The sequence below is a fragment of the Dendropsophus ebraccatus genome, chromosome 7 (assembly GCF_027789765.1).
Source record: "Dendropsophus ebraccatus isolate aDenEbr1 chromosome 7, aDenEbr1.pat, whole genome shotgun sequence".
NCBI lineage: Eukaryota > Metazoa > Chordata > Amphibia > Anura > Hylidae > Dendropsophus > Dendropsophus ebraccatus.
In genome coordinates this window covers 147,681,875-147,703,051 of record NC_091460.1, presented here as the reverse complement: position 1 = coordinate 147,703,051, position 21,177 = coordinate 147,681,875, and the positions used below count along the sequence as shown (strand labels likewise).

The 21,177-nt window shown below is 47.8% G+C and overlaps 1 protein-coding gene across 2 annotated transcripts in view; it reads left to right on the top strand.

Moving 5' to 3' along the window:
• The window catches only part of FBXW7 (F-box and WD repeat domain containing 7), a 173,678-nt gene that overhangs the window by 54,438 nt on the left and 98,063 nt on the right, over window positions 1–21,177 (top strand). For both annotated transcript variants that reach the window (XM_069978686.1, XM_069978685.1), the window contains exon 3: window positions 11,712–12,308. In XM_069978686.1, the coding sequence (XP_069834787.1) occupies window positions 11,781–12,308 (528 nt within the window). In that variant the 5' untranslated portion in view covers window positions 11,712–11,780. The remainder of the gene's footprint in view (window positions 1–11,711; window positions 12,309–21,177) is intronic.

Below are 21,177 nucleotides of genomic sequence, written 5' to 3'. Positions count from 1 at the left end.
ATCATGGAACCGGTCGGAGGCATTTCTTGCAGTTTTCGGAGCATATTCTCTTAGATGGCAGTGTTATTAGGCTCTGGGTGAATGGTCTGCTTGGTGGTAACATCCACATCAGTGCCGGGGCCCAAGGTTTCAAAGATGCGTCTGTGGTTTTGCCGTCTTCTCATAGTGCAATCTAGTGTTAAAGGGGTACCCCAGCAAAAAGCTTTTTCGCTGAAATATCAACTGGTGTCAGAAAGTGCCAGAGATTTGTAATTTACTTCGATTAAAAAGTCTCCAGCCTTACAGTACTTATCAGCTGCTGCATGTCCTACATATTTATGTCTATGGCATACAGCAGCTAATAAGCACTGGAAGACTGAAGAGAATACACCACTTCCTGCAGGACATACAGCAGCTGATAAGTACTAGAAGACTTACAGGGGACACATTCAGGGAGCACACACAGGGGACACACACTGGGGCACACACAGGGGACACATACAGGGAGCACACACATGGGGACACATACAGGGAGCACACACAGGGGACACATACAGGGAGCACACACATGGGGACACATACAGGGAGCACACACATGGGGACACATACAGGGAGCACACACAGGGGACACATACAGGGAGCACACACAGGGGACACATACAGGGAGCACACACACTGGGGCACACACAGGGGACACACATGGGGACACATACAGGGAGCACACACATGGGGACACATACAGGGAGCACACACATGGGGACACATACAGGGAGCACACACATGGGGACACATACAGGGAGCACAAACTGGGGCACACACAGGGGACACATACAGGGAGCACACACATGGGGACACATACAGGGAGCACACACATGGGGACACATACAGGGAGCACACACAGGGAACACATACAGGGAGCACACACATGGGGACACATACAGGGAGCACACACAGGGGACACATACAGGGAGCACACACATGGGGACACATACAGGGAGCACACACATGGGGACACATACAGGGAGCACACACATGGGGACACATACAGGGAGCACACACAGGGAACACATACAGGGAGCACACACATGGGGACACATACAGGGAGCACACACAGGGGACACATACAGGGAGCACACACATGGGGACACATACAGGGAGCACACACATGGGGACACATACAGGGAGCACACACAGGGGACACATACAGGGAGCACACACAGGGGACACATACAGGGAGCACACACACTGGGGCACACACAGGGGACACACATGGGGACACATACAGGGAGCACACACATGGGGACACATACAGGGAGCACACACATGGGGACACATACAGGGAGCACACACATGGGGACACATACAGGGAGCACAAACTGGGGCACACACAGGGGACACATACAGGGAGCACACACAGGGGACACACACATGGGGACACATACAGGGAGCACACACATGGGGACACATACAGGGAGCACACACATGGGGACACATACAGGGAGCACACACAGGGGACACATACAGGGAGCACACACACTGGGGCACACACATGGGGACACATACAGGGAGCACACACACAGGGGACACATACAGGGAGCACACACATGGGGACACATACAGGGAGCACACACATGGGGACACATACAGGGAGCACACACATGGGGACACATACAGGGAGCACACACAGGGGACACATACAGGGAGCACACACATGGGGACACATACAGGGAGCACACACATGGGGACACATACAGGGAGCACACACATGGGGACACATACAGGGAGCACACACACACACACACACACACACACACACTCTCCAGTCTGACACAGTTCTCTCTGCTGCCACCTCTGTCCATGTCAGGAACTGTCCAGAGCAGCAGCAAATCCCCATAGAAAACTCTCCTGCTCTGGACAGTTCCTGACATGGACAGAGGTGGCAGCAGAGAGCACTGTGTTAGACTGGAGAGAATACACCACTTCCTGCAGGCCATACAGCAGCTGATAAGTACTGGAAGACTGGAGATTTTTAAATAACAGTAAATTACAAATCTGTATAACTTTCTGACACCAGTTGATTTTAAAAGTAAAAGATTTTTGCCGGAGTACCCTTTTAATATTTCCTGTGTTAAAATGTTGCTGTGTTTTTCCTGCGCAGACAGGGGCTTTGCTTTCTCTGATGCCCGGCTGGCACCTCAGTATTAGCAGTAAACCTGGAGCTGGTCGGCCTTTGGGTCCTTTGATGTAGTCGTTGGGCTTCCCAGCAGGCGGCCCTCCCTCTAGATCAGACAGCGTCCGTGCATCCTATCAGTCTGACACACGGGAAGGAAAACGCTTCTAATCACTTAGTAAAATCTGATCCCTGTGATCTCGGCCGTGACTGATTTCCAGATTTAGCGTCTGTCTTTGGTGGCTCCGTCCGTTCTTACAGGGACGTTATAAGCAGTCACCTTGCAGATGTCATTGCACGGGATGTTGGGGGAGTTTTCAGCCTGGAAATCACTCGTTTTTTATTCCGGTATTCGGTGGCGGCCTTGGAGCGCTGTATATATCGATGTCGTTTTCTCACCTGTATCCGACACATCCAGAGGTCAGAACGATCTATTATCTATTTATTAGACCTGATTTTCCCCTTGTTGTTATCACGATTTCTAGAGACTCGGCCGTTGTTTGGTATTACAGCTCCATCTACGTGAGGGGTGGTCTGGCCTGGACCCTTTTTTGTCAATGTCCGGAGAGGGAGTGAAGACAATGGCGTCCACCTACCCCCCCGGCTCCAGCACTGCTGCCCACAGTGTCCGGCGGCTTCCGGGGTCCTGAGACGTGACGCGGCAGCGGTGTCCCTCCTGTGACAGGCCGAGTGGCCTCCTCCCACAGCACATTGTGTGTTCTCCTTGGCTTTTGTTTCCCCCCACATCCATTACATACAGATAGGTGACCTCCCTGGAGGAGAGCGATGGATGGGAGGGTAAAGCGTTACGGAATAGGTTGGCGATGTAGAAGAGAAATGGTGGATTTTGGCTTGGCTTTGAAGTCGGTGGAATCCGCTGCGATTCCACTATGTTCTACGGCCGTTGTTTTACATGTTCATCCGGCCGATACTCCATTATTAGCCTGATGAACATCATTTTAAAATCACTGCGGCCATCCTGTGGGTGTGCCCGGAGATCAATAAACCGTTGATTCTCAGTCACTGTACGGCCGTAAAACAGACTGTGTGAACTGTCACTTATTTCCACGCCCATATAGAACAACGGCCATTGTTCCAGTTGATTTTAGTGATGTTTATTTTTTATTTTTGTCAAGAAAGGCCATTCTTGTCATAAAAAATACATAGTGTGAGCATAGCCTAAATCGGCAGCATTTCCAGATCCTAAATAGACGGGACCTGGGATCTGCGCCGCTGCTGCTCAGTCTCCTTGTGGATTTTCTGTAGGTTTTTTATCCTCGTCCAGTTGTGTGGCCGTTCTGCAGCATATCCTTCTATGTGTGCAGAGTCTCCGCTTGCTGTAAGTTCTGCTTCCTGTTTATTCATGAGTCCGTGTTTAGATGACAAGTATAGACGGCCGTCCGATACGCTTCTCTGGCCTCTTCTTCTTTAGCGGTGGCGCACAGCACATTACATTGAGACACCAAGGCAGGAGGGAATCCAAGAGGAGTCCACGGCGGGGGTTCCACTCAGAATTTCTGCCTCTTTTACTCAGTGTGAACATACCCTAAGGCTATGTCTATGTTCTCAAATGTAAAAATAAGGACAAATAGATGGACGGTGTTGCAAAACAAAGGCCGTTGTTAATGATCATAAACATTGATGGCCGTTATTTGTCCTTATTTAGATTGTGGGAGCATAGTCTTAAAGTGTAACTGAAACATTACAAGTAACGTTCCAGGATCAGCTGTCCTGTGTGTACATGAAGAACGGCACCATTTTTGGCCGTTCTACCACCTGTGTCTGCTGTCCCCATGCTCAGTTCCAGCGTGTATACAGACTAGCCTCTGTGCTCGCTCCTGTACACTGTATATAGCCTCTGTGCTCGCTCCTGTATACTGTATATAGCCTCTGTGCTCGCTCCTGTACACTGTATATAGCCTCTGTGCTCGCTCCTGTACACTGTATATAGCCTCTGTGCTCGCTCCTGTACACTGTATATAGCCTCTGTGCTCGCTCCTGTACACTGTATACAGCCTCTGTGCTCGCTCCTGTACACTGTATATAGCCTCTGTGCTCGCTCCTGTATACTGTATATAGCCTCTGTGCTCGCTCCTGTACACTGTATATAGCCTCTGTGCTCGCTCCTGTACACTGTATATAGCCTCTGTGCTCGCTCCTGTACACTGTATATAGCCTCTGTGCTCGCTCCTGTACACTGTATATAGCCCCTGTGCTCGCTCCTATATACTGTATATAGCCTCTGTGCTCGCTCCTGTACACTGTATATAGCCTCTGTGCTCGCTCCTGTACACTGTATATAGCCTCTGAGCTCGCTCCTGTACACTGTATATAGCCCCTGTGCTCGCTCCTGTACACTGTATATAGCCTCTGTGCTCGCTCCTGTATACTGTATAGCCTCTGTGCTCGCTCCTGTACACTGTATATAGCCTCTGTGCTCGCTCCTGTACACTGTATATAGCCTCTGTGCTCGCTCCTGTACACTGTATATAGCCTCTGTGCTCGCTCCTGTATACTGTATAGCCCCTGTGCTTGCTCCTGTACACTGTATATAGCCTCTGTGCTCGCTCCTGTATACTGTATAGCCCCTGTGCTTGCTCCTGTACACTGTATATAGCCTCTGTGCTCGCTCCTGTACACTGTATATAGCCTCTGTGCTCGCTCCTGTACACTGTATATAGCCTCTGTGCTCGCTCCTGTACACTGTATATAGCCTCTGTGCTCGCTCCTGTATACAGCCTCTGTGCTCGCTCCTGTACACTGTATATAGCCTCTGTGCTCGCTCCTGTATACTGTATATAGCCCCTGTGCTCGCTCCTGTATACTGTATATAGCCTCTGTGCTCGCTCCTGTATACTGTATATAGCCTCTGTGCTCGCTCCTGTACACTGTATATAGCCTCTGTGCTCTCTCCTGTATACTGTATATAGCCTCTGTGCTCTCTCCTGTACACTGTATATAGCCCCTGTCCTAGCTCCTGTATACTGTATATAGCCCCTGTGCTCGCTCCTGTATACTGTATATAGCCTCTGTGCTCGCTCCTGTACACTGTATATAGCCTCTGTGCTCGCTCCTGTACACTGTATATACCCTCTGTGCTCGCTCCTGTATACTGTATATAGCCCCTGTGGTCGCTCCTGTACACTGTATATAGCCTCTGTGCTCGCTCCTGTACACTGTATATAGCCTCTGTGCTCGCTCCTGTACACTGTATATAGCCCCTGTGCTCGCTCCTGTATACTGTATATAGCCCCTGTGCTCGCTCCTGTATACTGTATATAGCCTCTGTGCTCGCTCCTGTACACTGTATATAGCCTCTGTGTTCGCTCCTGTACACTGTATATAGCCCCTGTGCTCGCTCCTGTACACTGTATATAGCCTCTGTGTTCGCTCCTGTACACTGTATATAGCCTCTGTGCTCGCTCCTGTACACTGTATATAGCCTCTGTGCTCGCTCCTGTACACTGTATAGCCTCTGTGCTCGCTCCTGTACACTGTATATAGCCTCTGTGCTCGCTCCTGTACACTGTATATAGCCTCTGTCCTAGCTCCTGTACACTGTATATAGCCCCTGTGCTCGCTCCTGTACACTGTATATAGCCCCTGTGCTCGCTCCTGTACACTGTATATAGCCTCTGTCCTAGCTCCTGTACACTATATATAGCCTCTGCTCGCTCCTGTACACTGTATATAGCCTCTGTCCTAGCTCCTGTACACTATATATAGCCTCTGCTCGCTCCTGTACACTGTATATAGCCTCGGTGCTCGCTCCTGTACACTGTATATAGCCTCTGTCCTAGCTCCTGTACACGGTATATAGCCTCTGTGCTCGCTCCTGTACACTGTATAGCCTCTGTGCTCGCTCCTGTATACTGTATATGTGGTGTATTCCCCCGGTGTGGGTATATTGGGAGGATCGGCCGGCCACTTGCTAGGTGGTTAGGTGTGACTCCACGCCGGAGGTGGTTGGCCGAGATACAGCTGGACCTTAGAGTGTTGTCATGTGACGCCAGTGCCTGGGGGGCACACAGGTGTGATGGCACGTCTGCTTTTAGTTTTGAAGGCCGGTTGTACCCTTTTCCCCTGTGGTCAGTGTCCTGCCGGGCTGCTACTGGGTTATGTGATAATGGATGGCCAGAGTGGTATAGTGACCCTCCCGGATGATAGGACCGTCCACCCACTGAAAGGGGAGAATGTCCCATGGTTGTGGTCTGTGCTGTGTCGGTGAATAGCGAATAATCACAGAGTCTCGTTAACTTAAGGAAGGTGCTTTTACTAATTGCAGTCGAGAGTATGAGGTTTCTCTGGATAAAGCACTGGAGAACAATAGTTACGAATAAATACTTGACAGTATAGCAATCTGGCCTATAGTGAGAGTATAACCTAGGATATAGTCTTGCTGACTGAGTAGTGCTGAGTGATATGAAGAAGCAGCGTAGCAGAGAGGAGGATGCTGTGAGAGTCCCATCCCATGTAGTATTGTGCTCTGCCGGGATGTTGGAGGATGAGGTAGAACACCGAGGAGGAGGAGAAGAAGAAGAAGATCTGTGCCCGTGTATTGACCTTGAATTAGTCTTTACACCACCTTATGCCCACTAGACTCAGCTGAACCTTCCTAGAGGGTGACACAGGCCCCAGACCTTGTTACCTGGAATGAGCGGAAAGCTGGGGGTTCCCTGTTGACACCCGCGCTGCGAGATAGAGTTCCTAGGCTACTGCAACTTTGCTCTATCTAGGTCAGTTTCTAGCTCTTGGGCTTTTGTGGATACTGTCCTGCTCTGTTACACTCCTTGTCTTCGGCATGGGTTGAGGTTGTTTCTGGCTTGTCCTCACCTATGAGGGGTTTAACAGTGCATAGTGCTTTGTAGCGTTACTTGTAGGAAAGTTGATAGAAGTGTACTGTCTTGCGTCCTTCCCATACGAGGTGCTAGCTAAGACTGAACTGAGGTACGGTGACCTGGCAGAGGGCCAGGGCCCAGATAGGACCACTGTGGAGAGCTGTCTAGCTTGCGTCCTTCCTCCACAATGTTCAGGACAAAAGAGACCTTGCCCCTCCTCCACCCATGTGACTTACTTCCTCCTAGCATGTAAGGTGCGCTGTGAGTGGGTGAAGAGTGCAACAGAAGAAGAAAGGAGAGAGATGATAGGAAAAAAGAAAACAAGATTCCTACTTGTTTACAGACTCTGGTGACAAGCCGAGAAACAATAACCATTTACATCCTTCAGTTGTGCGGCTTTTAAATACACATATACAATACAGTGACATCTAGTGGTGAAACTTAGTACTAGTTTCATTACCACACAAGTACAATAAGTACAGACTTTTGCAAAGGGTGTATATATCTGTAACACCCGTGGTAGGACACCACATATAGCCTCTGTGCTCGCTCCTTCACATTATATACACACTTAGGGCCCGTTCACACTGAGTAAATTAGGCAGAATTAAGCTCCCCACAGCAGAATGCCGCCTGCCTCAGTGGGTCAATGGGATGGCTCGTGCACCTTCGCTTCCGCCGCTCTCAGAATTGACAGTTATTACAAATCCCCATAGAAACCTCTCCTGCCCTGGACAGTTCCTGACATGGACAGAGGTGGCAGCAGAGAGCACTGTCAGACTGGAGAGAAAAAAACACTTCCTGCAGGATGTACAGCAGCTGATAAGTACTGGAAGACTGGAGAGAGAATACACCACTTCCTGCAGGACATACAGCAGCTGATAAGTACAAGAAGACTGGAGATTTTTTTTATAGAAATAAATTACAAATCTCAACCACTTTCTGACACCAGTTGATTTAAAAGAATTTTTTTTTTAGTCAACAGTCCCTTTAAATTCCAACCCTACTATACTGGTATATATACAGTGATGCGCTCACGTTATCCTTTCTTGGTAAAACCCGTTTTATTGAAGGCAACGTTTTCTCTCTTTTTTTTCCCTCCTGTTTGACAATTGAGCTCAGGAGATTAATTGCACCATTTACCTGGGTGTAGTATGTATCATTACGTTCCGTATCTCCTGCGTTGTCGCTGTCGTGTCGCTCCCGCTTACACCTTTTATTTGCTGTGATTAATGACTCGGCCGCGGTTTATTTGTGCAGAGGGAGTCGATCTTCTCCATAAACATTGTGTATGTGTTAGTGATTGCGTACTGTGCACACGCGGCATAGGAGCCTGAAGCCTTGTGTATGGGAGGTCGCCGTTACCTGCTGGGCTCTTGTCTCATCGTACAGACTCTGGTTTATATTGATTGGCTGCTGATCAACTATCAGTAATGGCTCCAGCATCGGGGTATACTGTCATTGTTACCTGCCATGCTGGGGTCTTTATATTGATCTGCTGCCGATCAACTATCAGTAATGGCTCCAGCATCGGGGTATACTGTCATTGTTACCTGCCATGCTGGGGTCTTTATATTGATCTGCTGCCGATCAACTATCAGTAATGGCTCCAGCATCGGGGTATACTGTCATTCTTACCTGCCGTGCTGGGGTCTTTATATTGATTGGCTGCTGATCAACTATCAGTAATGGCTCCAGCATCGGGGTATACTGTCATTCTTACCTGCCGTGCTGGGGTCTTTATATTGATTGGCTGCTGATCAACTATCAGTAACATCTCCGGCATCGGGTCGCTGTGTCCGTGTATATTCTCGTCGTGCCTCTTGTATAGGATTCTCCTATTAGGTGTCGTTCACCCCCAGTTCCACGTTTTATAAATAAGTCGGTGCAGCTATTGGCGGTATATTTATATAGCTGTATTTCTATACACCGGCTGCTGTTCTAAATATACATGGGAAAAAGCGGAGAGCAATGGGACTGTATGAGCGGTCAGTGTGAGCGGTCACAGTCTCCATCTGAATGGGCTGAATTCTTTTTAAATCCGCTCTCCGCCGCCTTTTCTCATATATATATTGTATATAACGTGCAGGAAATTCAGTAGATACTGATTTTTGTTCTGCAAACAAGATGTATATGAACCAGATCCCATGTAGCTACTAGGAGAGGATATTTAGTCTATGACCACACAGTGAATACAGCTGTGGTTTTGCATGGATTTGATCTGGTAAGTTTGGTTTGGATTCATTGGTTACTATACACTGGGTCTATATACTTGGACTATACACTTGGTATATACGTTACTATTAGAGATGAGCGAACCTGCCGAGGTTTGGGTTCGTATGAACCTGAACTCTCGGCATCTGATTCCCGCTGTCTGCCCGCTCCGTGGAGAAGGTGGATGTAGCCGGAGGACCGCCTGGAAAACTGGGATACAGCCATAGCCATAGGGTGTATCCACCCTCTCCATGGAGCGGGCAGACAGCGGGAATCAGATGCTGAGAGTTCAGGTTCATCTCTAGTTACTATACACTTGGCATATACGGTACTATACATTTGGTATATACTTGGACTATACACTTGGTATATATACTTGGACTATACACTTGGTATATACGTTACTATACACTATACACTTGGTATATACGTTACTATACACTTGGACTATACACTTGGTATATACGTTACTATACACTTGGTATATACGTTACTATAATTTTGGACTATATACTTGGTATATATACTTGGACTATACACTTGGTATATATACTTGGACTATACACTTGGTATATATACGTTACTATAATTTTGGACTATACACTTGGTATATACACTTGGACTATACACTCGGTATATACGTTACTATACACTAGGTATATACGTTACTATACACTTGGTATATACGTTACTATATACTTGGACTATACACTTGGTGTGATGTATCCCTGGGATTGTGCTAGTAAATGATGTGACATTTAGTTTCTCAGCGTCTTAGAACCTTCCTAGGAGACGGCGCTGCTCACTAGAGGTGGAGGCCTCCAGTCTCTGGTTTTTCTTTCCAGTTCTTAGTGATACAGATGTTGGGCTCGGTGTGTGAGAATCCCTGTTGCCATCTATGAGGCTGCGGTCACATCGGCATCTGCAGATTCCCCTCATACCCAGCAGAGGCTCGGGCAGCATGTAGAACAATGCTTCCCTTCAAAATGATGGACACCCCAATAGAACCTGAGAAACCCCAGCATAAGTCAGGGGGCACGTTGGGTACTAATAGCCTCCATTATACGACTGATCTGGAACTTTGTCAATTAATTATTTTTACTATTCTGGACGAATAGAAGCTTTATAGATGAAGCAGATGTCACCCTCATCCTCCTCATCCCAGTCATTGGTATTGGTGATGCTGGGAATATTGGAACGGGAAAATAATAATATGTGTCACATGATGCCATTTAATTGATGAGCAGTGTGTGTTTTGTTTGTGTGTGTGCGTTTGTGTGTTTTTGTGTTTGTGTTTGTATGTGTTTGTGTGTGTGTGTGTTTTTGTGTGTGTGTGTGTGTTTTTGTCTGTGTGTGTGTGTGTTTTTGTGTGAGTGTGTTTTTGTCAGTGTGTGTGTGTTTTTGTGTGAGTGTGTTTTTGTCTGTGTGTTTTTGTGTGAGTGTGTTTTTGTCAGTGTGTGTGTGTGTGTTTGTGTGTGAGTGTGTTTTTGTCAGTGTGTGTGTTTGTGTGTGAGTGTGTTTTTGTCAGTGTGTGTGTTTGTGTGTGAGTGTGTTTTTGTCAGTGTGTGTGTTTGTGTGTGAGTGTGTTTTTGTCAGTGTGTGTGTTTGTGTGTGAGTGTGTTTTTGTCAGTGTGTGTGTTTGTGTGTGAGTGTGTTTTTGTCAGTGTGTGTGTGTGTTTGTGTAATTGTGTTTTTGTCAGTGTGTGTGTTTGTGTGTGAGTGTGTTTTTGTCAGTGTGTGTGTTTTTGTGTGAGTGTGTTTTTGTCAGTGTGTGTGTGTGTGTGTGTGTTTGTGTGTGAGTGTGTTTTTGTCAGTGTGTGTGTTTTTGTGTGAGTGTGTTTTTGTCAGTGTGTGTGTGTGTGTGTTTGTGTGTGAGTGTGTTTTTGTCAGTGTGTGTGTGTGTTTGTGTAATTGTGTTTTTGTCAGTGTGTGTGTGTGTTTGGAGAGGTAACAGCCGCTGACGTTTAGGCCCGATGCTCTGTAATGCGGAGTATAGAATCCCAGGAATGTTCTCCTCCGTCTTGCTGCAGTTTTCCCAGATTTTTCGGCTCGCACAAGGAAGGACGTCAGAGATGTTACTATTTTAGGTAATAAACCATTGAAATATTTTACATCTCTGAACCGCTGGCAGGATATGGTAATTTCCATAAAAAAGGGTCAGTTAAGCAATGCCACATGTGTCCGTATACCGCCGGCTGCTTATCGGCATCATTGTAGGTAGATATCTGTGCATTGTTACTAGGGTTAGAGGAGTCCCTGATGCCGTCCTTACCCATCGGGGTCCTCCCTATTAAACCTATTATAAGGTCTGACCTCCCTTCTCCTGCCAGTAACAGCTGTGCCGGCCTGGTGCTCCCCCACACACCGGGCCTCCATTATAGAATGGAAAGTGGCTCCACAGCTGGAAACTCCACTTTAAGTGATTTTTGTTTTAAATGTTTTTGCATCTGTGCTTTGTATGTTTTGTAAAACTTTATTAATATTGACCTTTTTTAAATCTTTTTGTTTCAGAATGTGAAAACCTTTGCCTCTTCACACAGTCTAGCCAATGTCCATGAAGTAGCAAGCTGGCTTTTGGAAATGAATCAGGAACTGCTGTCTGTGGGCAGCAAGAGGCGGCGTACTGGCGGTTCTGTGCGAGGTAATGCTTCTTCCAGCCAAGCAGATGAGGAGCAAATGAACAGAGTCGAGGAGGAGGAGGAGGAACAGCAGCAGCAGCACTCACGACAGCAGCAGCAGCAGGGGGAAGAGCAGATTGTGGTGAATGGAGAGGTAGATGGACCCGGAAGTGTGGAGAGGAGGGACCTCCCGCAGGTGGAGGAGGAGGAGAACAATAACAGCTGTATGGTAGCAGATCATGAGTGTGAGGACCAGCCGGAGGACATCGAGCAAGCCGAGGAGGAGGATGAGGAGCATGTGTGTGAGGATGAGGAGGAGGAGGAGGAGGAGGAGGAGGAGGAGATGGACCAGGACAGTGATGACTTTGATCAGTCGGATGACAGCAGTCGGGAGGATGAACATAGAAACGCCAGCGATATTCCCAACTCCAATAGTATAATGGACATTTCCCTTCAGCAGAAGCCCAGTCTGTTCCAGACAAAAACCAAGGTGAGTGTCCCACACTTTCCTTCTACATTGTACACCTGCTGTGTCTGCATTTATTAACGGATATGGTTTTTCTGTGGCTTGTCACTGCCAGAGGTAGGCTATCGGATTTTTCACCAACAAATATTTGGCGATTTCTGTTTTCTGCAAAGTTTGCGCTAGATGGCGGATATATTGGGGTCATAGATTGGAGGAGAGCGGGGAAAGTCATTTCAGTTGTACGATTGTAGGCGTTTTCTTGGTTGTTCCCTGGATTGTTTGGAGTTCTTCTGTTTTTTCTTCCTTTAGCGGACCTGATTTCCTCCATTAAAGCCCCCCCCCCAAACCACTTGTACCTTCGGATAGCTGCTTTTAATCCAAGATCTGTCCTGGGGTCCGTTCGGCAGGTGATGCAGTTATTGTCCTAAAAAGCAACTTTTAAACTTGCAGCCCCGTGCCCAATGGGAGTATCTGTGCCCTAACTTTGCACCACCCCTCCGTCCCTCCTCCCTGCCCTCTTCATCATTAGGAATGCCCCTGGAACATTTTCTCCATGATGAACATCGCACAGGTGCCTTAACGATCCAGCCCATGTGCCGTGCTGACACAGGTGAGGAATAGAGAGCGGGTGGCGAAACTGCGTTGGAGTGTGAGGTGGGAGGCCGGAGGCTTTGGGGTCTGATGCATCTGCATACTTTGTGTCAGGCACTTATCATATACAGCCTTGTGGTTCATATACTTGATTTGCACCTGCACTATATTATATTTTTATGTAACTATGCTGCTATGGGGTACTGGACATTTACTTGACTATTGCACTTGCACTTTATTTGGCAACATATACCTTGTCCTCATACATGGTCTCCCACCTCCCAGGTCTTTGTTTTTATCAGTTTTTTTGCGATAAACTTTAATAAAGTTCTTTGGAAATATATATGACTTAGTAGAATATGGTTTGTTATGGTGGCGCCGAATATATTTGTAGGTGTGTAGTTCGTTAATAGTGGTTATTCGGAAACCCAAGATTTGTGTTCCTACAGCGGATTCTAGATTTTATAGGTGTATTTCACTTTAAGTAATGCCAGCAGGATGGACATTGGGCGGCAGCTGCTGTTATCTCTAGGACCCAGCGGACACACTAAAATAAGGTCTCATGTATTATTACAGACCTGTTCAAACAGTTCATGTAACAGAATATACAGTAAAAAGCTTCACAACAATAGTAAAGTCCACTATATGGTTAGTCCAGGCCAGGGCCCCTGAGGACACGCTGTCCCTGCTCTGCTGATGAGGGCCCTAACATACTGGAGCCCCGACTAACAGCAGGATGGACTGTACCATCAGCACTCGACTAACCAGGGGGAATAGAGTGTATGTTGTGGTTTTATACACTGAGCAGGCTGCAGTTCGATTTTTCTGTAAATTAGAGACCTCCCTTTAAGTATGAACTCATCATAAATTCTGCCTGGAAGATACTTAAAGGGGTACTCTGGAGATAAAAAATGTTAAAAGTTATACAGATTTGTAAATTACTTCCAGTACTTATCAGCTGCTGTATGTCCTGCAGGAAGTGGTGTATTCTCTCCAGTCTGACACAGTGCTCTCTGCTGCCACCTCTGTCCATGTCAGGAACTGTCCAGAGCAGCAGAAAATCCCCATAGAAAACCTCTCCTGCTCTGGACAGTTCCTGACATGGACAGAGGTGGCAGCAGAGAGCACTGTGTCAGACTGGAGAGAATACACCACTTCCTGCAGGACATACAGCAGCTGATAAGTACTGGAAGACTGGAGAGAATACACCATTTCCTGTAGGACATGCAGTACTGGAAGTAATTTACAAATCTGTACAACTTTCTGACTCCAGTTGATTTAAAAAAATAAGAAAACCAATTCTCCGGTGTACCCCTTTAGATATATAGCGCCAGTAAGTGTAGCTGACTGTGTAGGATACTTTTATTTCTCTCTCCAGATATTTGTGGAGGTGCCAGGTTGTCCTGGCCGCCATGTTCATCCCTGTGCTGATCTGTATATAGGGGCCGTGCTGGTCTGTATATAGGGGGCCGTGCTGGTCTGTATATAGGGGCCGTGCTGGTCTGTATATAGGGGCCGTGCTGATCTGTATATAGGGGCCGTGCTGGTCTGTATATAGGGGCCGTGCTGGTCTGTATATAGGGGCCGTGCTGGTCTGTATATAGGGGCCGTGCTGGTCTGTATATAGGGGCCGTGCTGGTCTGTATATAGGGGCCGTGCTGGTCTGTATATAGGGGCCGTGCTGGTCTGTATATAGGGGCCGTGCTGGTCTGTATATAGGGGCCGTGCTGGTCTGTATGACTATGGGGGTGTAATGTGGCTGTGGCGCAGTGTACCTGCTGATCCCTGTGGCTGGAGTGCAGTGTACCTGCTGATCCCCGGGGCTGGAGTGCAGTGTACCTGCTGATCCCCGGGGCTGGAGTGCAGTGTACCTGCTGATCCCCGGGGCTGGAGTGCAGTGTACCTGCTGATCCCCCGGGGCTGGAGTGCAGTGTACCTGCTGATCCCTGTGGCTGGAGTGCAGTGTACCTGCTGATCCCCGGAGGTTGGAGTGCAGTGTACCTGCTGATCCCCGGGGCTGGAGAGCGGTGTGAGAATGGGAAGGTGGCTGCAGGCGGCATGGCTGACATTCATACAGGGGTTTATAACAGCCATTAATCCATTGTGGATGAGTGTGACGGTTCTCATCAGTCAGTGTCCCTGCCGTCTGCTCTCCGCTCTCCGCTGGCATTACTCCACCTTCTGCTCTCCGCTCTCCGCTGGCATTACTCCGCCTTCTGCTCTCCGCTCTCCGCTGGCATTACTCCGCCTTCTGCTCTCCGCTCTCTGCTGACCTTACTCCGCTGTCCGCTCTCTGCTGGCATTACTCCGCTGTCTGCTCTTTGCTGACGTTACTTCGCCGTCCGCTCTTTGCTGACGTTACTCCGCCGTCCGCTCTCCGCTGACGTTACTCCGCCGTCCGCTCTCCGCTGACGTTACTCCGCCGTCTGCTCTTTGCTGACGTTACTCCGCTGTCTGCTCTTTGCTGACGTTACTTCGCCGTCCGCTCTTTGCTGACGTTACTCCGCCGTCTGCTCTTTGCTGACGTTACTCCACCGTCTGCTCTTTGCTGACGTTACTCCGCCGTCCGCTCTCCGCTGACGTTACTCCGCCGTCCGCTCTCCGCTGACGTTACTCCGCCGTCCGCTCTCCGCTGACCTTACTCCGCTGTCTGCTCTCCGCTGACATTACTCCATTCAGCACCTTTTATTATTCCGCTCGGCCACATATGACGGATGATCTGTTGGAGCGCGCGGTGGATTTCTGATTCCACAGGTGTGAAATGTGGCGGTATAGTGGATAATGCACCTCCCGTATGTTATCAGCACTTGTGTACACCTGTGCCCTGTGGAATATGGACAGCCATGCCGTGTGTTATAAAGCCCTGTGCATAGCCCTAGGGTTACACTGCCGCTGTGTTACGTCCACAAAATAAAACAAAGACCCAATGCGAGTGCCAAAACAGGTGTGAAAAATGTTGCACAGTAAGAATACGTCCCGAAATATTAGTTTACAATTTCCAAATAACCGGGTACAAAGTGGGAGATTTACCAGGTGGTCCGAAAGGAGGAATGATCTCTGCTGCCCGAAACAACCAATAACAGCTCAGCTCTCCAATGTTCATGAGCTCTGGTCCTAAGCACTGCTGGAAGAATCCGTACCTGGCGCATGCCTGCATCGGGAGCGGAGATCCGTGCCTGGCGTGGGCCTGCATCGGGAGCGGAGATCCGTGCCTGGCGTGGGCCTGCATCGGGAGCGGAGATCCGTACCTGGCGTGGGCCTGCATCGGGAGCGGAGATCCGTACCTGGCGTGGGCCTGCATCGGGAGCGGAGATCCGTACCTGGCGTGGGCCTGCATCGGGAGCGGAGATCCGTACCTGGCGTGGGCCTGCATCGGGAGCGGAGATCCGTACCTGGCGTGGGCCTGCATCGGGAGCGGAGATCCATACCTGGCGTGGGCCTGCATCGGGAGCGGAGATCCGTACCTGGCGTGGGCCTGCATCGTGAGCGGAGATCCGTACCTGGCGTGGGCCTGCATCGTGAGCGGAGATCCGTACCTGGCGTGGGCCTGCATCGGGAGCGGAGATCCGTACCTGGCGTGGGCCTGCATCGTGAGCGGAGATCCGTACCTGGCGTGGGCCTGCATCGTGAGCGGAGATCCGTACCTGGCGTGGGCCTGCATCGTGAGCGGAGATCCGTACCTGGCGTGGGCCTGCATCGGGAGCGGAGATCCGTACCTGGCGTGGGCCTGCATCGGGAGCGGAGATCCGTGCCTGGCGTGGGCCTGCATCGGGAGCGGAGATCCGTACCTGGCGTGGGCCTGCATCGGGAGGTTTTTTCTCATTTCCAGTCGCGCGCGAAACATTATAGGCAGTTTTCTTTCAGTGTCACTGATCGCTATTTGGGGCCAAAGCCAGAAATGGATTCGACGGGAACAGGAACTATAAGGGAAGGTTTGACTGAAGAACTGCAGCGTGTGACTGCAGCCAAAGCTCCGCACACATCTCATCTTTGCCATTTATATTACAGACACGGCTTTATGTTTTAAAGGGTCACAGACGTCCCAGAGACACGTCCCAGAGACACGTCCCAGAGACACGTCCCAGAGACACGTCCCAGAGACACGTCCCAGAGACACGTCCAAACTTTTGGTTGGTCTGGGTCTGAGTGTTCACACCTGAACTAACTGCCAGATCGATCCAGGACAGGACCGCACATCCTCTCCTCGCTCTGTGTCGGCGTAGTCAGTCGGGCTCCATAGATTTACGTTATGAGCCACACTGATCATGTGACGCAGAGCTGGGAGAGGACCGCGCTTAGCACAGTTTTCTCCCGGTACAGATGTGAACACTCAGACCTGGACCGATCAAAACTTTTGACATATCAAAATTTTTCTATGATGACAGCGACACTTTCAGCCGTACAGTTCAGCATACCGCCAAGGAGCGTATACAGCAGAATCCATGTGCGCTCCAGTCACCTCTGACCTCTCCATGATATATATGTGACAAGCCGGCAGTATACATCCTCCTATGTGCTCCCTTCTCAGTATCAGTGTGCAGTATCATTAATCCAGTTCCCTCCTTTTCTTGCTGTATACTACACTGGTCACTAAAACAGATGAAAGCATAAGAAGAAAACCTGACGTGAACTTTGACTGTTCAGCAATAAATCCGGTGTTTCCCACTAGGTGGCGCTGACGTCCACCTCTTCCTTGGGCCGTGTATTATCCCGATACATTGCAGACATCTCTTACACATTTCTGTCAGCTGCAGAGAACAAATGGCATGGTCCGAGTGGCTGCAGGAATGCTTTGTATTTTACCATTCCAGAGCACAAGTGGGGAGTGCGGCCTCTGGGGGGGTCCGGGGGGATTCTCTGCAATATGGGAAAGAAGTAAGGCCAGCCGGTATTACCCAAAAAATAAATCCTTTTTTTTTTTTTATTTATTTTTTTATTTTAGACGATTCTCAATTCAAATCTTAATTAAATTTTTTTTCTTTTTTTGCTAAATAAAAATAGCATTTTTCTCCTTGCAGCCTCAGGTACTATTTTAATGATGTTTGAGACAGGAACCAAATATGTGTCAGTTTGTGCCCCATATAGCATAAGAGGTCTTTGTGCCTCCATCTAGGTAGGGTGTAGTAGTAGTACAGGTATAGATGAGGGGTGTAGTAGTAGTACAGGTATAGATGAGGGGTGTAGTAGTACAGGTATAGATGAGGGGTGTAGTAGTAGTACAGGTATAGATGAGGGGTGTAGTAGTACAGGTATAGATGAGGGGTGTAGTAGTAGTACAGGTATAGATGAGGGGTGTAGTAGTAGTACAGGTATAGATGAGGGGTGTAGTAGTACAGGTATAGATGAGGGGTGTGGTAGTAGTACAGGTATAGATGAGGGGTGTAGTAGTAGTAGTACAGGTATAGATGAGGGGTGTAGTAGTAGTACAGGTATAGATGAGGGGTGTAGTAGTAGTAGTGCAGGTATAGATGAGGGGTGTAGTAGTAGTACAGGTATAGATGAGGGATGTAGTAGTAGTACAGGTATAGATGAGGGGTGTAGTAGTAGTAGTACAGGTATAGATGAGGGGTGTAGTAGTAGTACAGGTATAGATGAGGGGTGTAGTAGTAGTACAGGTATAGATGAGGGGTGTAGTAGTAGTACAGGTATAGATGAGGGGTGTAGTAGTAGTACAGGTATAGATGAGGGGTGTAGTAGTAGTAGTAGTACAGGTATAGATGAGGGGTGCAGTAGTAGTAGTACAGGTGTAGATGAGGGGTGTAGTAGTAGTAGTACAGGTATAGATGAGAGGTGTAGTAGTAGTAGTACAGGTATAGATGAGGGGTGTAGTAGTAGTACAGGTATAGATGAGGGATGGTGTAGTAGTACAGGTATAGATGAGGGGTGTAGTAGTAGTACAGGTATAGATGAGAGGTGTAGTAGTAGTACAGGTATAGATGAGGGATGGTGTAGTAGTACAGGTATAGATGAGGGGTGTAGTAGTAGTAGTACAGGTATAGATGAGGGGTGTAGTAGTAGTAGTACAGGTATAGATGAGGGGTGTAGTAGTAGTACAGGTATAGATGAGGGGTGTAGTAGTAGTACAGGTATAGATGAGGGGTGTAGTAGTAGTACAGGTATAGATGAGGGGTGCAGTAGTAGTACAGGTATAGATGAGGGGTGCAGTAGTAGTACAGGTATAGATGAGGAGTGTAGTAGTAGTAGTACAGGTATAGATGAGGGGTGTAGTAGTAGTACAGGTATAGATGAGGAGTGTAGTAGTAGTACAGGTATAGATGAGGGGTGTAGTAGTAGTACAGGTATAGATGAGGGGTGCAGTAGTAGTACAGGTATAGATGAGGGGTGTAGTAGTAGTACAGGTATAGATGAGGAGTGTAGTAGTAGTACAGGTATAGATGAGGGGTGTAGTAGTAGTACAGGTATAGATGAGGGGTGCAGTAGTAGTACAGGTATAGATGAGGAGTGTAGTAGTAGTACAGGTATAGATGAGGGGTGTAGTAGTACAGGTATAGATGAGGGGTGTAGTAGTAGTAGTGCAGGTATAGATAAGGGGTGTAGTAGTAGTAGTGCAGGTATAGATAAGGGGTGTAGTAGTAGTACAGGTATAGATGAGGAGTGTAGTAGTAGTACAGGTATAGATGAGGGGTGTAGTAGTAGTACAGGTATAGATGAGGAGTGTAGTTGTAGGACAGGTACATATTAGGGGTGTAGTAGTAGTACAGGTATAGATGAGGGGTGTAGTAGTAGTACAGGTATAGATGAGGGGTGTAGTAGTAGTAGTACAGGTATAGATGAGGAGTGTAGTAGTAGTACAGGTATAGATGAGGGGTGTAGTAGTAGTAGTACAGGTATAGATGAGGAGTGTAGTAGTAGTACAGGTATAGATGAGGGGTGTAGTAGTACAGGTATAGATGAGGAGTGTAGTAGTAGTAGTACAGGTATAGATGAGGAGTGTAGTAGTAGTACAGGTATAAATGAGGGGTGTAGTAGTACAGGTATAGATGAGGAGTGTAGTAGTAGTAGTACAGGTATAGATGAGGAGTGTAGTAGTAGTACAGGTATAGATGAGGGGTGTAGTAGTAGTACAGGTATAGATGAGGGGTGTAGTAGTAGTACAGGTATAGATGAGGGGTGTAGTAGTAGTACAGGTATAGATGAGGGGTGTAGTAGTAGTAGTAGTACAGGTATAGATGAGGGATGTAGTAGTAGTACAGGTATAGATGAGGGGTGTAGTAGTAGTACAGGTATAGATGAGGGGTGTAGTAGTAGTAGTACAGGTATAGATGAGGAGTGTAGTAGTAGTAGTACAGGTATAGATGAGGAGTGTAGTAGTAGTAGTACAGGTATAGATGAGGGGTGTAGTAGTACAGGTATAGATGAGGGGTGTAATAATAGTACAGGTATAGATGAGGGGTGTAGTAGTAGTACAGGTATAGATGAGGGGTGTAGTAGTAGTAGTACAGGTATAGATGAGGGATGTAGTAGTAGTACAGGTATAGATGAGGGGTGTAGTAGTAGTACAGGTATAGATGAGGGGTGTAGTAGTAGTACAGGTATAGATGAGGGGTGTAATAATAGTACAGGTATAGATGAGGGGTGTAGTAGTAGTACAGGTATAGATGAGGAGTGTAGTAGTAGTACAGGTATAGATGAGGGGTGTAGTAGTAGTACAGGTATAGATGAGGGGTGTAGTAGTAGTACAGGTATAGATGAGGGGTGTAGTAGTAGTAGTAGTACAGGTATAGATGAGGGGTGTAGTAGTAGTAGTAGTACAGGTATAGATGAGGGGTGTAGTAGTAGTAGTACAGGTTTAGATGAGGGGTGTAGTAGTAGTAGTAGTACAGGTATAGATGAGGGGTGTAGTAGTAGTAAAGGTATAGATGAGGGGTGTAGTAGTAGTACAGGTATAGATGAGGGGTGTAGTAGTAGTACAGGTATAGATGAGGGGTGTAGTAGTAGTAGTACAGGTATAGATGAGGGATGTAGTAGTAGTAGTACAGGTATAGATGAGGAGTGTAGTAGTAGTAGTACAGGTACAGATGAGGGGTGTAGTAGTAGTAAAGGTATAGATGAGGGGTGTAGTAGTAGTACAGGTATAGATGAGGGGTGTAGTAGTAGTAGTAGTAGTACAGGTATAGATGAGGGGTGTAGTAGTAGTACAGGTATAGATGAGGGGTGTAGTAGTACAGGTATAGATGAGGGATGTAGTAGTAGTAGTACAGGTATAGATGAGGGGTGTAGTAGTAGTAGTACAGGTATAGATGAGGGGTGTAGTAGTAGTACAGGAACAGATGAGGGGTGT